This window comes from Phymastichus coffea, unplaced genomic scaffold (assembly GCF_024137745.1).
Source record: "Phymastichus coffea isolate CEN01 unplaced genomic scaffold, Cenicafe_Pcof_1.1 PCOF00068, whole genome shotgun sequence".
In the NCBI taxonomy this organism is placed as follows: Eukaryota; Metazoa; Arthropoda; class Insecta; order Hymenoptera; family Eulophidae; genus Phymastichus; species Phymastichus coffea.
In genome coordinates, this window is record NW_026706879.1 from 218,840 (window position 1) to 238,484 (window position 19,645).

Sequence of the window (19,645 nt, forward strand, 5' to 3'; positions counted from 1 at the left end):
CGTGTGCGTCGCTTGCGTGTCGATGCCTATGTCGGCGGCGCCCCCCGTTTGGCGGCCGCTGCTGCCGCCGGCGCGTACACGCTCATAGCCAGCCAGAAGAGTCGTTGCGGCGGCGGCGGTAGCATAGCTTTCATTCTCCGTAGCAACACGCTAGCCATCGTCGCGAGGAGCTGGTGAGAAGCGTCGCGATCGCGTGTCTTTCGGGACAGCACGACTCTCAGATAGCGCAACGTACGAACTGACTCGAAGAGCGAAGATCCACACGGCAACAATGGCCCACCAGCAGGAGCAGCTCGACGCAACAGCTGTCGAGAACTTCCGCGAGTACCTCAGGATACCCTCGGTCCACCCCAACATTAACTATGGTAAGTACCCGATCTTTTGTTTTGCATTTTCGGAGCTGGCGCGACAAGAAAGCTTTTGCCCCACCCATAAAGACGATGAGAAAATCCTTCGGAGGATCTTGATCATCGTCTGCCTTGTTCCTTTGACGAGTTGAGGCAGCGACGAGGGTCGACATGGGACAATTGTTCATCAATCGCGAGCGCGAGAGCAGCTTTATGTAAGTGGCAGCGGAGCAGTAGCGTTCACGTTCGCGTTTGTGCTTCGTCGGCGTTGGCTTCTCTTTTCTTCGTGGCTACAATCAGAGCCAGAGCCGGACGTGGCCCGCTATTGATAAGCCGTTTTTTTGCGCGGTCTTAGTTACAAGGGAGCGAGAGAGAGAAGAGAGAATGACGGTGCAGAGAGCAGCGCGACGCGTCTCCCGAGCGCGTCGTGACGCGCCGCCCGAGAGAGAGAGAGAGAGAGAGAGAGAGAGGAGAGAGTGCGCGGCGGCGATGCCTAGCTGTGCCGCGTTAGCGCGGCTATAGCTTTTTTTCGCTATGCTGGCTTCTCGTCGCCCGCGTCCCGCTGCTGCGGTGTCGCGACGCTAGCCTGCTCGTGCCTACCTCGCGACACGTGGGGGTCACGATGCCGTTGCTGCAGTTTGTGCGAGAGAAAGCGACAATGACTTTATAATCGCGACCACGACGCCGGCTTTCAGCTGGACTAGTCGCGCTTAGGCGAGGCTCTCTTTGTGCATCGGCTAGTAGGGCCTATTGGACGTAACTGCTAACTGACCGCGCAGTACGTATTACCTCGACAATTATCCAAAGGTACGCTCCCGTTCGTATGAAGCCAATCGGTCGTTTAGTCCTCACGCGGTGCTTATGTATTATGTGTATGTGTATGTGTAGCGATAGAACGTTCTCGGCCTTGAGTCTCTTGGATAGGCCGCGTTTTTATTTCGGAGCTTATACTCTCCAGCGTGCCAGCGAGGTAATTGGTACTCTCTGGGTGTGTGTTTCCTATAGTAGCCGTAAGAAAAACTCCAAGTGGCATATTTTCACGGGGCTTCGCTATTATTTTCGTGAATCTACGTGTACTTCTTTTATTTGAGCGTGCGCGTTTGCCATCGGCTGCTATTCAATTTACGTGAATATATTGACAAGAGCTCAAAAAAAAAAGAAATAAATAAATAAAAGGGGAGAAATAAACGAAAGCTGAGATGCTGATTACACGCGCGACTCATGGCTCCGTTTTTCCTTTCACCTGCGCGTTCGTACTGTGCTCCCGAGGCGGATAAATGCCGACGCCAACGTGAATACACCGCGATCAAACGATTAACACGGATTAAACCATTTTATGGCACTTTGCAGCTCTGCGTGCGTGCGCGATTTTGCAATCGCGACTTACTTTATTGTTCGGCAATCGTGATTATTTATGACTGTGCACAGGTTCTTCGTCGACAAAAGGTCGCGTATGTGTTCCCATTGCGGAATGTTCGTATCTCATTCATTTCTATTTTTTTTTCTTTCGAAAACTCCCTGTAAGGGCGGTCTTCGAGCGAGGCATTCGAATGTAAATGAAAATTTTAGGTAACCTGTTTTTCTCTTACACTCGAGACGTTGGGAGACGTACGCCTTTTTGCCTATACCTTTTGAATGTTTCGTATATATCTCCGCAGACCCTTACACGAGTTTCGTGAGAGACAGGTCACGTTGGAATTTACAAGAATCAATCAATGTAGAAATCGAGATTTCACATTAACGCGATAGAAAGTTTCGAAAGATTTTACTTTTCACTCTAATTGCTGTACAGCTGCAGCGGCGCATTTTCGCGATTGACTTGATAGACTATTAAATTGTTATTAATAAAATGATTGACATTGCGCGATAGTTAGAGCAATGCGTTTTAACTACTTGCAAGCTGTATATTTGGTGAATTGTGTGATACTGATTTAACTTTTTATTCGCCTTCAAAAAAATTGTTAAAGAGTAAAATCCTTGAAATTTATAACAAATATTTACTGAAAAACATATTATCCATATTTACAAGGCTGAATACAAAGTGTAGGCAATTGTTCACTACTTATTCTGCAAAAAACTCAAGCAATGATAAAATTTCTTTCATTTATTTCATATTTATAATTGTCAATATAATAACAACTTCAATTTTCTTTTACTTTTACATGGTGTATGAAAAATTAAGCATCTACAAAATTATTGAAACGCTATGTAAAGTCAAAGTACTTGTTCAAATTAAGGTAACAATGTCATTTAATATCGTTTTTAATCAGAACAATGTCTAAAATCATAATACCAATCTCGAGCGTGCATTCAAATATGGAGTAGTATAAAAGATAACTAAGCGTTTTATGTTATTACTACATGATTTTATTTAAATTTAGCATTGAGTGATTCATTCAAAACCTATATCAACGAGGCTTATCATGGGTAAAATTCATACAATTGACTTTGTTCTCATTTATCTTCCTATCAGCAACATGTTTTGAAAGGCGTTTGAAAATCAGATCGATTGATGTTTTCAAGAAGATATTCAGTTCGGGAACCGTTAAAGATGTTATGATTTTTTTATATAATTCAAGCTAAAGTCATGCATACTAACAATAAACATGTGATAAATGATTTCGCCTATGCAGTACTGGACAGCTATATTGAAAATTACGAAATTTTTGACAAATATCAAATACCGTCAATGCTCCTGTTTTCCCATCACGCGTTTTTTCAAGTTTTCTCTAAAACAAACTTATTTATCAGTTTTTCTTACTTATTTGCTCTTTATTCCTCTAATTAAAAAAGACTGTCAAAGTTACATTATAATCGATTTGTTTGTTTATAATAAAGATCTAAAAGAATATATAAGCAAAAAATTCTTTTATTGAATGAAACTTTGGCAATTACTTTTGAGTATAGAAATGTAGAGCGGATAACCTCGAAAAATGAGTTTATTTTGGAGTAAACTTGGACAACGTGAGGGTCGATGAAACAGAATCCAACCGGTGCTGATTTATTACATATAAAGCATATCGTTTGTTTAGAAAAAATTTGTGGAACATATCGAATCACTGTGGAACCGTTTAGTAAATTCTCTTATTCTCATTTTTTTTCGAGTCGTTTTTTAATCGCATTTTACTTATTAATACGTCCTAAAAATTAACGTTTCTTCGGAAGAAAAAGCATGTATGATCAAGTACGATCAGATAATTATTATTGATACGAGCTGAGCAAGGCCAAATGGAATAAAACAATTTTCTGATACAGATTTCAATTAGCTAATATTTACTGAATGAAAAATGTAATCACTACATTTTTATGCCAACGTCAATTTACAATCTTTTGATAAACCATCTATGCAAGATACCTAGCAATTAAAAAAACGTATATCATACCAAATGATGATAAAATCTGATTTGTAGTTTGATTGAATACCCGCAATCATAAATAAAATAGGATAACCATTTACGATAACGGCTTTCATCAGTTATTCATATGCCTTGGGAGTGTCAAACGCGAATACATTGAAGGTGAATGTTTGTAGCGTGGGATAGTACAGTGCGGAGGCAGTGGTCAAAGCCAGAGTCACAATATCCTCCGCGATTTTCGCCCCGGTGTCGGTACTTGAAAACATTTTTCAGTTTAGGTAGTGACCTTCGGGTTTTCTTGCAGGTAACGATAATCGGTAAATACGGTGGCGCACGGCGCAGCTGCTGGACTGTTTTGTTTGCTAACTTACGGCCCGGATGGTAACCGGTATCCTCGGCAACTCATAACAGCCTAGCAGCGCTAACGCCCTCAGCCGTACGCCACTCGTTTATCGATTGAGTCTCCTTCGCACGGAAACACCGGAATACGGACGTCTAGGTTGAAAAGTATCAAAGTTCATTTGTTAATTTTAATAATTACAATTGCACAGTACTTGTTGGATCTCATTTCAAATTTATATCATCTCTTATTTTTATATATACCGTCAAATTTATACCTTATATTTATGAGCCTTATACCATTACTATATTGAATAAACTATTTGTTTCTTATTTTCAGATGACTGCGTTAAATTCTTGGAAAAACAAGCCAAGTCGTTGGACTTGCCGATCAAAGTTTATCATGTGGATCCTAAAAAACCAATTGTCGTGTTAACGTGGAAAGGAACTGATCCTTCTTTACCGACAATTTTGTTGAATAGTCATATGGATGTAGTTCCCGTGTTTGCTGTAAGTTTTTATTAATTTGCAGTAGTCATTTCAAAGAGTAAATTTAGGAGTAGGCTCATAATTGTTTAAGATTGTTACTACATGATTCTGTTTAAATTTAGCCTTAAACAACCCAATCAAAATGTATATTAAGACTTTATCAATTGGTGACATTTTAATATAAATTGTTGCTAGTTTGTTACTAAATAATTAATTTTGTTGCCCTTGTAGTGTTCGGTTAAAATCTATCTAAAACACGTAAATATGTCGCGTCTCCGCATAAAATTTTAAACAAATAATAATCTTTTACTTTGAAATAAATAATCTTTAATTTTCAAACTAAATTAAGTGGATAGTAGAGCAATGCAATTAAGACATGATCGTTATAAAAAAATGCTAAAAAATTGTTTGTTACAATTGGGAAATTTAGACTGGGCATAAAATCGAAATGAACAAGCGTCCACTTTAACCAACGAAGATAGACTTGCAGCATCTAATTTGAGCTTTGTCGCTTGAACAGGAGCGTATAGAAAGTATATGTATAGTCTCCGTGAACAGGGGTTCTTAAAAGTTAGCACGTATAGTTTTTTTTCCATATAATCGAAAAACTGATTTAAAAATTAGATTATTCATAAATTAAAGAATGAATTTTGTTATTGACTTTTGGTTGTTCGATTACAACAGAGTTGATAAGCGCCAAAAAATATCATTTTGGGTGCTGAGCACCAGCACCCATACTCTATTCGATGAATATGTCAAGATAATGCGCTATCAAAAAAAGTTAATATGTTCATCAATAATTTGTTTGACAAAAAAACAGCATCTAGGATAAAAATCAATGGTTTATTGACTATTTATGGAATTAAAAATATATAACTGTTTTTGGCTATTCTTAGAGGCTAGTGTTCGCCAACCGAAATACTGTGCATATTCACTAGTACTCCGTAATCTCCTTTCTGTAGGTCGACCCTCAACTCTGCTTGACTTTAACCTGCGATTTAAGCTGCTAATTTGCCGCTAGCTAGGTCCATGTCTCAGAGGATTGGGGCAATCACAGGAGGGTCCGGAAAGCAAATGAGCAAGCGCAATGACGTGGTAGTTGGACGCTAGCCTATAATAATAGCCTATAATAATAAACAATTATAAAATTGGTTTTATAATTGTCATTCCATAAGTGATCAATAAATCATTGATTTTTATTACGGGCCCTCTAATCAAACTTCAAACGATTCGTTAAACAAACTATCGATGGACATATTGATTATTTTTTTTGAGAACATTTTATGTTTGTATATAGATCGCATCTAGTATAAGTGCTGGGTGCCAGTGCCCTAAACGATTTTTTTTTATTGTTTTTATAATAACGTTATAGACGTACAATTAAATCAATAACCAAATTTATGGTTTAATTGATGAACAGTCTATTTCTAAAATTAGTTTTTCGATAATATGAAAAAAAACTTTATGGATGCTAACATTTAAGTCACATCAGTTAGATACATGTGCGAGAAAGTGATTTCAGCTTCGTGGGGCCTCTTCACCCTCGAGCCCAATCGTCCACATAAGGCAAAATAATTGCATATTCGCCGTTTTGTAATTGACTGATATGATGATAAAGTACTGAATTTCGAAATTTTGGATTCTTTAAAATATATGTATTATATATAAAAGCGTGAGATATATATTTCAGTAGCAAATTTAATTTATGAATAATTAATATAGATAATAATCTGCAAAATCGAAATTCATCATTAATGGATTATTGTAAGAAGAAAAGTGTGTATGTTTTGTAATTACACTGAAATTATTAGTGTAAAATTTGGTTAGGAGAAGGAAAAATTTATAGAATAAAATAAAGTAAGAAATATTTTTAGTTTATGATAACAAACAGTTTATCGATTTTTACGAAATAATGAATCAAAATTGAATTTGTGTCCAAATTGCTAAACAAAAATTGATAACACTTTTTTAGTTTAATATATGTGACGAAGGTTTACGTGAATATCTATGAATATAGTGTTATTTCGTAGCATAAGAACTTATTGCACCGTGAGCAATCATTGATAACTATAATGCGTTATCAACAAATTTTAAGAATTCCCTCAATAAAATATGAAACAAAATACTCTTGCCTTTTTAATGAAGCGAAAAAAACGCTATAATTAAAAAACTATAATTACATTAATTACGTAGTTACAAACATGTTTAGGCAAATTTGATAGTTAAATGAAAAATATACAAGTTAATACCCATAATTTAAAAAAAGAAATCAAAGAACGAGTGGGTTAAAAATAACAAAAATTTACTTATTAACTTTAAAGTAACCAATGAAAATAAATTGTAGTTAACTTAAATTTTCTAGAAAGATGAAAGTTCTAGAGAGATGAAAGAAATTTTAGTATGTGATTTTTATGTGTAAGCAGCTTGTGTACATGTACTTATACGTACATACATTGGTTTGTACTAAAAGCAGTAAAAACAGAATCATTCAACTATGAAATTTGAGGTGGGAAAGTATAGAAGTTTTACTATCACTAGACAATAGACACAATGAATTATTATGGTGCCCAAATTAGACATCCTGGAACGGTAAGAGCTTAAATAGTACAAAACCGGTGAAAAATTTATTACTTTAAAATAACAAAATCTAAAATTTAAGGACTAAGTAAGTAGGGATAAGTTTCGCCGCAGGGGTCCGGAATTTTATGGTGAGGGCGTACAATACAAGACGTGCTGATCCCTCCGTGCATAATTTACTAAGAAACTCACCATCTGTCGAACTTATGCTTAATACAAAATATATTGGATTGGACAGGCACGAATTCGGTTTTAAATAAGTCATTTGCACACCGCCATAGATATTGCTGTCATTTTATTTGAAACTGCATGAAGCGTATAGAATTGAGAGAACAGAATGATTGCAACCGTTAAATATTTCTGTTTTTGTCATGTGATTCCGTACTTAATCTATTATTGATGGACTCTTAATTTACATTTGTGATCACTAGATAAAATTAATTGGTTCTTAACGATGTATTTGAACTGCAAATTTACCATTTATGTATATTTATCCTATTTTTTTATTTACACAAAAACTTCATAATTGTAATATGTGATAATTTAAAAAAAAGGTTTCATAAGTACAAATAGAATAAACTGATATGCTGGACAAAAATCGATTCACATTTGGAAATGGTACACCAAATATAATTCTTCTACACTATAATTCAATACAGTTAATAAATATAAATGCAAGAAATAATTGATAACTGAAGAAACGCCACTGTTTAAAAGAAATTATATGAAAACAACAATAATCTCCGAATAGTTTTGTTTGTGTAAATTATCATAAATAACAGAGAAAGGGAAGCATGAAATTAACTTTATAAAAGATTTACTTTAAATTAACACAATATAATATTGTGTTTTTATAAGAAATCAGTTCGAATATCGATTTTATGCATTAGACATTAACCAACATTCATTTTAACGTTTTACAATTAAAAATATTAAGGACAAAACGAGAAATATTGAAAACTTGAATAAAAAGCTTAAATATTAAAAAATAGAAATATTTAAAAATAGGACGAAAGTAATGTTCAAACACGGTTCACTTTTAAAATAATTATATTATGCTAATTGTTTCAATGATTATACATTTGATGCATAATCTTCTATGACACGTATGTTAATACTTATAATATTAAATTATGTGTTAAGTAAATTAAACTAATCCAAACGATTGGAAATAAAACAAGTTTTCCTTATAAATATGAAAATAATGCGAATATATTTTATTATTCAATTAAATGAATGTTCTTTCGAAAGAATATTTATAATATATTTTCAATATTTCATGATTTTTTGAGTGCCTTTATCTGATATTAATTTTATTTTGCTTAGGACCACTGGACTTATGCACCATTCAGCGCTCATATGAACGAGCAAGGAAACATCTATGCTCGCGGAAGTCAAGACATGAAATGTGTTGGCATTCAATATCTGGAGGCCATTCGGCGAATTAAATTGCAAGGTGAAAAGCTCAAAAGAACAATACACATTTCTTTCGTACCAGAAGAAGAAGTTGGCGGAGTATTAGGAATGAAAGAATTTGTACATACCAAAGATTTTAAAGAATTGAACGTTGGTTTTGCTTTGGACGAAGGTGTTGCTAATCCGACTGAAAATTACTACATGTTCTATGGCGAAAGATCAATTTGGCAGGTCGAAGTACACTGTCCTGGAAATCCCGGTCATGGATCAATGCTTCTGGATAACACTCCTGGAGAGAAAGTTCGAATTATCATCGACAAATTCATGGACTTTAGAGCTAAACAAAAGGCTCGACTGGCAGAACTTAAACTCAACTTGGGAAACGTGACGTCCATCAATTTGACTAAAATCAATGTAGGTATTTAAAATTAAAATTTATACTATGGCCAATACTGATTATATAGATTGAACAATTTTTCAACTTCATTATTTGTAAATTTCGTAAATTTGTAGTTGAAGCTATACTTAATTATAGATTTTGCAAACAACAGCATAGTATTATTAGTTATAAAATCTGCATTTTTTATTAATGATTATAAATTAGCAGAAATTTGTGTGCAAATGTTCTGTCATTGTATCCTAATATGAATATATAATTATTATCTCTAAACTCTTCAAAATAATCTAAACATAATTTCTTTATTTTTACATGTCTGAAAATTAAGGATTGCATAATCTGTAAGTATAGTGAATTATTAAAGGGAAATTATTAGGAATTTTTTAAATTAATATAAAATCGTTAGAGCAATGATATTTATAAATTATAAATTAATCATTCATAAAAAATTAAGATATAATTTTATGAGTGCAAAACGCAGTGTCTTATTCATTATTTTTATTGCAGGGTGGAGTACAAGCTAATGTGATCCCGAACAATATTACAGTCATGTTTGATTGTCGCATCGATCCTGATACAGACCACGAAGAGTTCGAGACTATGCTAAAGTCATGGTGTAAAGAAGCTGGCGAAGGAGTTCACTTTACTTACCATGAAAAAAATCCTTTTATTCCAAATACTAAGTTGGATAACGATAATCAATTCTGGTTAGCCTTCAAGAAATCGTGTGATAGGCAAAACATCAACCTTGAAACAGGCATTTTTCCGGGAGGAACTGATAGTCGTTTCATAAGAAGTGTAAGCAATTGTCTTGTTTATAAATTTAATAATAACACTTTTATCGTTAAGACTCTATATCGATATGCATAACACACTAAATATCAAGACATTAAATATAAAAGCCTTAATAATACCATTGATCATTTTTGCTAGTTACTTATAATAAAAAAGTTTTAGACAAAAAGGTCGACGTAATTGTCATTTCAACTGGCGATTTTGTAACTAGTAATAATTGAAGGATCAGGACATAACATTTCAATGTGCAGTGCTTGTGAATGTGGATAGTTTTAACGGCATTTCTGAATTTTCGTAAATCTTGAACAATATATTTTGTAACTAGTTTGTATTAGTACAAGTATGCCGATCTACAATTACTATACAAACCAACATTGGTGTATAATCTAGAATTGATTCAAACTGTTTTCCTTTTTATATAAATTGAGAAAAGCAATCTAAATTATTTATTGAATTCGTGTATTAATATAAATCCTTCTCTAATATGCATTATATAAAGCAAAAAATTACTAAAATTCGTAAAGAGAGTAGCTATTCATAAACTTTATTAATTTAATTTATACATTTAAAATCAAAGTACTATGATATAATTACTTTCTCATTATTAGCATGAAATGGCAAGATATTCAAATTATTTTCAAAAAAGAGATGTTAAAAGAGATTTTATTTTTCCTAAGAAACAAATGTCTTAGTTTTAACAGACATTGTCACTAGATATATCGTATATTTTCTATATAATTTTTCTGTTATAGCTTGGCATACCAGCTATTGGTTTTTCACCCATGAACAAAACCAAAATCTTACTTCACGATCATGATGAATATCTTAACAAAGATGTTTTCCTCAATGGAATCAAAATCTACATGGACATCATTCCATCAGTGGCTAATATTTAAATGATGTAGACAGTATGTTTATCCACAGCTTTTATCTACACTAGTATACGAAACAAGAAATTATAGATATGCATTTTCTTCTTAAAGAAATAAGCAGTAATGGTAAGGAGACCTATTTTTAGATATTGAACTGAGAAGAATTGATAGTATTTTAGATAGCAATAGTCATTGGAATGTGATAACAGTGCAATATGATGAATAACAAATGTGAATGAAAAATTATTGTTTAAAAGTGCAAAAATGTGTGATATATGCATATATAAATTATTCAGATGTACAAAGTTATATAAGAAGCAAAATATTGTATTGCTTGGAAGAAATTTGAGATTTATATTTACAAGATCCAAGCAAATCATGTTATTAGTTTTCTAACATTACATCACCAAAGTGTTACTTGTTGTATAGTGAGTTTTAAAGTTCTAAGTGCCTTGTGTTCAGTGCCAAATATTTTTTATTACTCAGAAGTGTTGAAAAATTGTTTTTACATACAGATATTTATAAATAGCCAGAAGACAAGAATTGCGCAAAGTTTATGCAACTGTTACCCCGAAAAAAGAATGTATTAACGATGCAAAACTAGAATAGATATTGTTACAAAATGAGAATGTCAGAACAAATATATTCTTGAAATGAAACGCAAAAACGTGCGCAGTTTTCCTTGACACAGCTCGGTGAGAGGAGTTTTATCATCACACACGTGTACGTGTACGTATATATGCAATGGGGCTTCGAAGAAAAATTGGCGGGAGTAATAGTGAGTGCATGCAAGGCAGAGTTTTCTATTTATTTTTTTTCTCTCATGGACTGTTAGCTCGTCGAGCACGTGTTGTTCGCGGCTTCCCGCCATTGCCGCTCACCAACGTAGCAGTCCATTCAAACGAGCGTACATCCCCCCCTTCATAGTAGGAAAACATGGACTCGTCCATTCTCCCTTCCCCAGTGCTCTGCAAGCATAACCCTCGAATCTCTCGCATAAGCCTTTTATCTTGTTAAAATAAATATATCCAGTCGGTTTGGAAAAATCGGTGACGAATTATCATGTGATTGTCGCGACAAAGTAAAATATGGATCGTACGTAAATAAAAGACTCCTCAACACCCTGCTTCGATATGAACTCGTCCGTTCGGAGCCGAGTGGGGGAGGTTGAACGTACTCTCCGTGTTTGCAGCTCAATTTTAATGAAAAAACTGCTGGTTGTCCTTGATTTCCCAGTCAAATGTATAATTCGCGAGCCGGAAAAGGTAATCGATTGGTTATCTGCTCATATAAAAGCGCGAATTTTCATGAAAAACAAGGCGCGATCGAAGTATCTCCATCCTTGTCTGGCGAGTGGCAGCGCTGGTGGGGATAACAGCGAATGAGTGCGGGCTTGGCGCACCACGTGACTTTGACCGGCCAATGGCGTGGTGAGGATTTGAAATCGGTGCGTGGGCTTTGTTCGGGCGGGCGAGGCGAGTCAATGAGTGTCGTCGGCCCCGTCGGCGATTTCAGTTAGCGACTCTGTGTGCTCAGTAGTTGGTGCGCGCTCTCTGTATCTCCGCGCAGAAAGCTGCAGCAGTACAGTTCAGTGACGGCCGTGTGTAACTACTTTGCGCGCGCCTTTTCCCCACTCGGACGGACGGCGGGTTCCCCTTAGCCTCCCTCTCCATCAGTATCTGCTTCTGTCGCGTGTTTTCATTCGGAGTCACAACGAGAGTACATGTCATCTTAGTGCAACTTCGATAGCCGGTCGATGATCGTCAGCGGTGCTTAGCCTGCGCTTACCATCAACACAGCAGCACTTCGTACAAGGTAGGTTTCATTACAGTGCTTGTGTTCGTAGCGCGTGTCTGTATAGGAAGAGTGTCAGTGTGTGCGCGTCTGTATGCAGGCAGCTAAGGTTCTCTCACTGCCGTCGTTGTTTCGTCTAGCCGTGTATGTTTACATCCGGGCCGGGAGTCTCTGGCGGGTTGACGAACTTGCTAGCATCCAAGTCGTATGTATGTGTTGCGAAGGGCTGGCGGAGGGAACTTGAAGTTTTTAGGCGGGAAAGGTGTGCGGCAGAAAATAAACAGAGAGGTGAGCGAGCCAGCGGGAGCGAGAGGAGGTTGCGCGCGGCCGCACCTCTTCTCTTTTTCTACCTCTTTGGTCCGTATAGCCACCGGACGTTTTCGAATTCAAAAATTCACGGACAACGGTGGTCCGGTGGTCTCTCTTTTTCTCTCTTTCGCGGATATTAATTTCGCTGAAAAATGTCGATCTTCTGGTCGAGCGATACGCTTGATATATATAGTGTGTCACGCGTGAATGTTTACCCGGCGAGTGTGCGTTGTTTATTATTGTCCGTGGCGCCGGCGCACTCGCCGTGCCCGCGGTCGATTACCCTGCGCAGGCGATCAATTTTCTTTTAGCTGCCGCACACATGAATACGTATACGAGTCGCAGCCACTAGTGCGCGCGTGTGCGTAGATATCTACTTGAATTTTCGAAAAATCGACGGCCGAGCCTCGTCAGCGTAGGAAAGACAGCCGCGTCGTACGTGCTTCATCGGGGGAGGGGCTCCGCCAGTGGAAGGTTTGACCGTGGGAACTGATGAAGAGCGAGAGAGAGAGAGAGAGCCCCTACTCGGTGCCATATGCCGTCCCGTAGAAGTGGTCTCCGGCCGCCGAGGCGGCCAAATTGTCCGCGATCGCAAGTCAATCAATTCGTCAAGCCGTCCGTACTCGTCTGCGGCTCTGCGCGCTTGCATGGTCCGCTAATGTTCCCTCACTCGCTCTCTTGGCGTTTCAAGGGCACGGTCGCGAAGGTTGCTCACCCCGAGCCGTCGCGATGTCTGGCCGCGCTCCTTGCGCGGTTAATTCGAGTCTACGCGCACGCGCCCTCGCTTCTTTCCCTCTCGTTGCGAGTATCGTCGTCCGCGCGAATTCACACGTATGTACCGTCTCTCGGTGATACCGCTACGCCGCACCTTCCTCGCGAACGCTGCTCGTTCTTTCTACCGTGCCCTAAGGTCGTCGCCATCTCGGTCGCGTTTGGCCTGATTTTAATGTGCATCGATCGGCGAAATCGAGAATCATCGCAGTTGCGCGAGGTCGGCAATGACTATTCGCTCGTCGGAGGGTCTAATCTAGCAGCTGCCGAACGACGATCGACAAAGATTAATAACGCATAAGCGCAGTCACACACGCAACGAGAGAAAGAGAGACGAGAAGCCGGCCGGCGATCGATAGTCCGCGTCGTTGGGGGGCCGCGGGCACACGGCTAAGCACGCGTATAGTATATATGCCGCGGGGAGGCTGTACGTCGAGGGGGAACTGCTGCCGCCGATCGATACTCGCCAAAACACATCCAGCTCGTTCTCGCGGTCCATCGGCCCGCTGCGAGGAAACGCCCCAAGTGCGCCTCGCTCCTTCGCCGAGCTCGCGCGCGCCTTTCACGCCGCGACTTTTTCCGTAATTGCCTGCGCGCGGCAGCGGCCTGACACGCGTGCGCGCCCGGCATATCCGTCGCTTATTTATATATCGGCGACGCTCTTCCCGACGAGCCGCCAGATTATTGGATTGCTCGATAGCCCTGGCAATTTCGCGAATCGCGCGTTCCTCTCCTCTATCGCGACGTTCGCGCGGAACGTCGCTGCTAATTGCCGAGATGCAATTTGTCCGCCCGACGATGGGCACGCGATAGCTTTATTGAAACGATTTCGAGCCATTTGCGAACATTTCTCCACGACCCGCCTGGCAATTCGTTACCTGGGTTTTTCATGCATCTCCAAGTTTCTAGTCATAAAAGAGACATCATAAATTACATCCCATTTCTTGCAAACATTTCGGGCATTGTTAAGATCCCTGTCGTACGATAGAGTACAGAGACGTTTAACAACCCTGCCATATTCTATAGTACACGGTCATCGCCAGGCCATTAGGTCCCAAACTAATAACTTAATACACAAGCTTCGGACAATTGTCTCTCATCTGGCCCAAGAGACAAACTTATTACTGTTGAAGCACTTTCACCCCGAGGATCCGTTAATAGCCGGCCACTGTCTCGAACTCAGATGGAGGCCGACACCCCGTCGAGAGAGAGACAAAGAGAGGGCTTAAATTTCCCAAAAGACACAGGTCGGATAAACAGTGCCCGGCAGATAGACTGACCAATTTTTGTACCTGGTTCTCGCAGATCCGTAGGCTAGATGCAGCCGCGGCGAAATTCCCTCCTAAATCCTGGCTCGGCGTCGGCGCGCACGTTTTTCGCACGTGCTCCCGAGGCAGCCTCGACCGGGCAGCGCTCGCTCGCGCTAATAAATACGCCACTTTCGTAATGACTGTGCGCGCTCGCTCGCGCAACCTGCATTTTTATGAATGAAAAGCGCGCGCCGGCCCTCCCACCTCCCGGCGACTCCGGTAATCGTAATCGCGTTAGGCGTCGTGCGTCGCACGGCCCAATGTGCGCGAGCCAGAATGCGACGGCGATAAGACGGTGGCGAATCAGGGCTCGAGGGCTCGCGATCGAGCCGATTTCGAGCGTAAAAGCGCGCGTCTCGCGGTAAATGGCAGTTGATTATGGTCCTGGCGGGCGAGCTGCGCCGGTGACGCGCTCGCCGGCCGCGCGATCTATTTGGCGCGAGGGCACTCCGCGTCGAATGCACGCTTTTGCGACGCGAGTGGAAAGGATGCAGGAGTATTCATAGCGGAAAGCGATTTGCATCGCGTAACAGTAACACACTACGTGCCCCGCGGCGCGGGGGAAGGGGGGAAGCCGGCGCTCCGGTTCGCTCTTTCTCTAAGCGCTCGCTGACCTTAAATCCTTATACTTCGCGTGGGCTGCCTTTGCGAAGCCACCGCGAGAGCGATTTTATTTCTAGCGCCTTACTACTCATTGACCAAATCATCCCCTCCCCCTGCTCTTGGCAGAGCATGTGAATTGGTCGGCAATCCGTTAACTCGAATTCATTCTCGTTCGCGGTCTTCCTCTTTGTTCCAGCCTTGTATTTCAGTTTCTTCCCGAGATAAGCTAGTTATTCGGCATCCCCTTTGTGTGTGCGCGCGCGTGTGTCGGAATTTTCGGCAAGCGCAGCTGCCCGTCCGACTGATTCACCTGCCTAACGTTGCATTCTGAAAATACGCCGCTGGCGTGTAATGTTTCGCGGCCGTTTGCCTGGCAAACGCGTCTTCGGCGCATAATCACGCTCCTGTGAGCTTCCGTTACCATGACTGTTTTCGCGGAAAACAAAATGAAAAGATCTCTGTCTCTCTGTCTCGTTGCTTTATTGTTCGGCGGATCGTTAATTCCGAGCGCGCGCGCGCGAGAGAGAGAGAGAGAGAGCTCGCGGCAACGGCTCGAAAGTTCGTTGACAAAGACACTCTATCGCGCCATCATTTTTCCATTACAGCTCAACTCGTTCCTTACCCTCGTTCAATTTCGAGTCTTCCATTGCGCGCAGGCGACGAATCACAGTACGCAAAACTCACTGGGCACTGTGTGCAGTCGCGGATACAACTGCGCCGATCGCCTCGTTAGAGCTTCGCGTCGAGGGCCGCGCGTTCGGCGAAGTCTCGAAAGTGCGCTCGGGTGGAAAAGCGCGCGCGCAGTCGGTTATTATTGGAAAGCGGAAGCTCGTCAGTCGTCGATAAGACGCCAGAAAAGGATTCTCGTCGGCGCGTTGCCGACACGCGAGCATCGCCTCGCTGGTTTTTCGGCAGCCGCGCCGGAATCGTCCAGTCAACGAAAAACAAAAAACAGTCGAAGCTCTTCTACGGCTTCCCTCGAGCCGCGCGATCAAGGAGGTACTTGGAGAACGCGTTCTTGGGCGCGAGTGTACGGTACGTGAAAAGACAAAATGCAGGGAGCTTCGGGAGACGTGGAAACACGAAAAGGAAGGGCCCTTTCACGGATATAGCGAATGGAAAATTCCCAGATGGTGTCTGAAAGTGAAAAGAGACGTAGCCATTCCCCACCGCGAGACATTGAAAACAGGGTGGTAGGTCAAGCGGCACAAGGTGCACCATTGTTGCACACGCCCATCGCAGCGGAAGACGGATTAGCGTCTAGGCCAAGGTTAGGCCCGGGCCTTGTGTTATTTCCGGGGCGAGGGTATGCAGCGGCAACGTCTCTCGTGCGATCATCAGCGATTAGCTCGCGGCGAGCAGCCGCGTTTTCGGTCCGCGCGTCTTCGCTGCGGGGATAAAAGGGCGCGGCGAGCGCGCTTTCACTTTCGCGAAGAGCGCCGCCGATGCACCTGCTTTTGAGCGCGGGGCGGAGAGGGGGGGGGGGTGGCGGAGGGAGGGACGCGCTCGGCTGATAATCGCGCCAACAGACAAAGGGGCCCGGCGCGCAACCTCTCAGATGACGCGGCCCACTGCTGGATAACCTTTCTTCGACATCTGTCCCGCGCGCACGCCCTTGCTGCGTTTTCGTGCTGCTTGGCCAATCGGCCGCGCGACTGTTGCTCGCGTTTCGGCTTCCATCTTCGCTCTGTTGATGAGCACGTGTCCGGGAAAATACCTGCTCTCTTCTGTCTGGAGCTGTTCTTAATTTTACGGGGGTCTGGGCTCTTTATTTATTCGTTTATTTTTTAAAATTTAGTGCTTTCGTATTAGAAAATATCGCGAAAGACAAGGCGGCAGGGGAAGCGGGGATTAATGAACTGGAACGAAGTAACAGTTTTGAGTAATTGAAGTTTTGGAAAATCTAGACATTCTCGCGTGGAAAGATAAACGAAGGGGGCACGAGAGAATCTTCATTCAGTACGGATCACGTACGCGCGCAAAAAGAAAACAACTAAAAACAACAAAAGTCACGCAGAGAGAAAGAGGCAAAGTAACGCCCCACCCCCCACCTCAGCCGGCGTGAAAAACCAGTTTTCAGGTGGAAAGCCAACTCAGAAAAATGCCCCGAGTCAGCTTGGCCGCGCGGCAGCAACACCCCGTATACTCTCGTTCTCGAAATGCTTGGAAACCGGTTTCTCGAAGAGGCTTTTTAGCTCGCCGCGCGACCTTCGCTCGCTGGCGCGCTGCGTTGTGTTACTGCATCCCTCGGCGGCCGCGGCGAAATTTGATTTTTGCGCGCTCGCGCTCGGCGGAAAACCGGCGCACAATGGAATATCCGCGGGCACCGAGCAGCTCATTTTTTTTTTTTTTTTTTTTTTCGTGCTTTCGCTTTCGTTGCCCGTTACGCTCGCGAGCCGCTTCGCCTGCCGAAGGGAAACGTGCCGAGGCCCAGGCGCGCGGAAAACCGCGGACGTGGCCTCGCTTCTGCTTCCTTCCCACGAATGTCGTCTCTCGTCCTGGTCGTCGCGCCCGTTGCGCAATATTGCTCTCTTGGATACGTGCGGTTGACGAAGCCGAACAATGCCTCGCGCACTTGATTTCGATCTAATTTATGCCCCGTCGGCGAGCGGGAAACGAGCATTTTTAAGGACTTAATTGCCGGCCGACGACTGCGTGAAAGTCGGCTCCTCTTTTGTTCGGAGCCTTTTCAAATAATATCTCCGGCGAAAAATCGCTTTGCATCCTCTAATTAGCGAGCTTTCCTCGGCGCTTTTCCACTCGGCGCCCCGCTCCTTTGCCGACGCGTCCGATGCTCGCAAAACGACGGCTCGACGTCTCCGCCGATGCCCGAAACTCGGCCGGATTCTTTCACGGCGAGAGCGTGGCACGAGCTCGCGCGGTCGAATAGCGAAGGCTGTGCGCCTCCCGGCATCGGCTGCGAAGAAGGAAAAAAGAAGGTGGATACCGTGCACTCGATACGAGAGCGATCTTTTTCGTCAAGGTCGCTCTTTCACGGCGCGCGGCCGAGAGAGAGAAAGAGACGCGTCCAGTCGCCTGTGAGGCCGCTACACTTTCGGCGAGCGCGCGCTCGCTTTGATTCCGCTCTGACCTCCAAGCCGCGCCGGCAATTATTCGCGCGCGTACTCATCTTTGTAACGTCGCGACGCTTGCTCGCTGCGACAGATCACCCGCGACGTCCCTACGTCTTCCTCGACATCTCCGCGCGTCAAGCTCCTTCGAACGCAAATGACGATTCATTGAATTTTCCTGTTCCCCTCATATTTTTACTCGTTTACCGCGGAATTCTCGCCCGTAGGATCCAATGATTTCTCGTTAAAATTTTCTAATACCGAAAAGTACACCCCGAGATATTTTCGATCGCGTCCTACAAATAAACAACGGAAATTCCGTGAATTCCATTGATGAAGATCGTACTCGTAAACAAGAAATATCGGCCGACGATATTTTCAATATCGACCGAATATGTAAGCTTCCAAAGGTGATCTCGTCGACGCCGAGGCCGAATAAAAACGTAACTTTGCGCGAACGCTGTCCGCGCAGCGGCAGAATCGGCACTCGGCCAATAGCACAGGCGCGAACGCAGCAGCCGCCACGTGTTTCGTTACTCGTCGAACCAACCGAACGCGCGCGCGCACACACAGATCGGAGGAAAAGCTCGTGTTTACGCGACAAGCAGCGGCAGAGGGGCGCCGGCGCGTGTGTTTCTCGCGGAGAACGAGCGGAAGTACAAGAAACGAGGGGAAAAAAACAACATCCCTCGAGCACATGTGTCCCGTGTTGTGCGTGTATCCTTGAGTCGGCTTTATTTTCGGAGGGAAAGAGTGAGAGAGAGGGAGAGGTCTGGAAAGTGCAGCAGTCTGCGTTATGACGTACCGCAGCGCTGCTTGCATTATCTCGGCTCATTCATGCTGTACCACTGCCTCGGCTACAATGCCCGGCTTTGTGCGCGCACGCGCCTACTCCGACGATCTGTCGTGGCTGTCTGTGAGAAGCTCTCGCGATCGTTTTCGATAAGAAAAAAAAATAAATAAATAAATAAATAGGAAAAGAAAGAAAGAAAAAAAGATTGGCTTCGGCGAAGGCCGAGTTACGGGGCCCGTCGCCGGATTCGACGGAAAAGTCAATGGCCCGGAGTTGCGTGGCCAAGGCCTTGCGGGACACTGTGAGTCGCGCGCTAATTTTCGTTTCGACGAAACTCGGCCCCGTGGCCGTGGCCCGTCCAGCGATGGGTTCTGTCGGCCGCGCGCGCATTCCGACGAACGACCAC

General features: G+C 42.6%; 2 protein-coding genes across 6 annotated transcripts in view; both read left to right on the forward strand.

Moving 5' to 3' along the window:
* On the forward strand, positions 1-11,233 carry LOC131667612 (aminoacylase-1). Its single transcript, XM_058941134.1, has 5 exons — positions 1-365; positions 4,383-4,552; positions 8,435-8,938; positions 9,429-9,719; positions 10,469-11,233. The coding sequence occupies exons 1-5, from the start codon at positions 272-274 to the stop codon at positions 10,610-10,612; spliced, it is 1,203 nt and encodes a 400-aa protein (XP_058797117.1). The 5' UTR covers positions 1-271; the 3' UTR covers positions 10,613-11,233.
* The window catches only part of LOC131667610 (probable serine/threonine-protein kinase dyrk2), an 18,859-nt gene continuing 10,420 nt past the window's right edge, over positions 11,207-19,645 (forward strand). The window contains exon 1 of one of the 5 annotated variants that reach the window (XM_058941129.1): positions 11,207-11,311. The gene's annotated coding sequence lies outside the window, so the exon portion shown is untranslated. Of the gene's footprint in view, positions 11,318-12,028; positions 12,404-12,632; positions 12,671-19,645 lie in introns of those variants that run through there. The other 4 variants (XM_058941130.1, XM_058941132.1, XM_058941128.1 and 1 more) reach the window with 4 other exon arrangements.

Bases quoted from the DNA above. Each gene is read 5' to 3' on its own strand.
- LOC131667612 (XM_058941134.1), top strand. From the start codon at position 272: ATGGCCCACCAGCAGGAGCAGCTCGACGCAACAGCTGTCGAGAACTTC. The intron at 366-4,382 runs GTAAGTACCCGA...TCTTATTTTCAG, and splicing joins CCACCCCAACATTAACTATG to ATGACTGCGTTAAATTCTTG. The intron at 8,939-9,428 runs GTAGGTATTTAA...TTTTTATTGCAG, and splicing joins TCAATTTGACTAAAATCAAT to GGTGGAGTACAAGCTAATGT.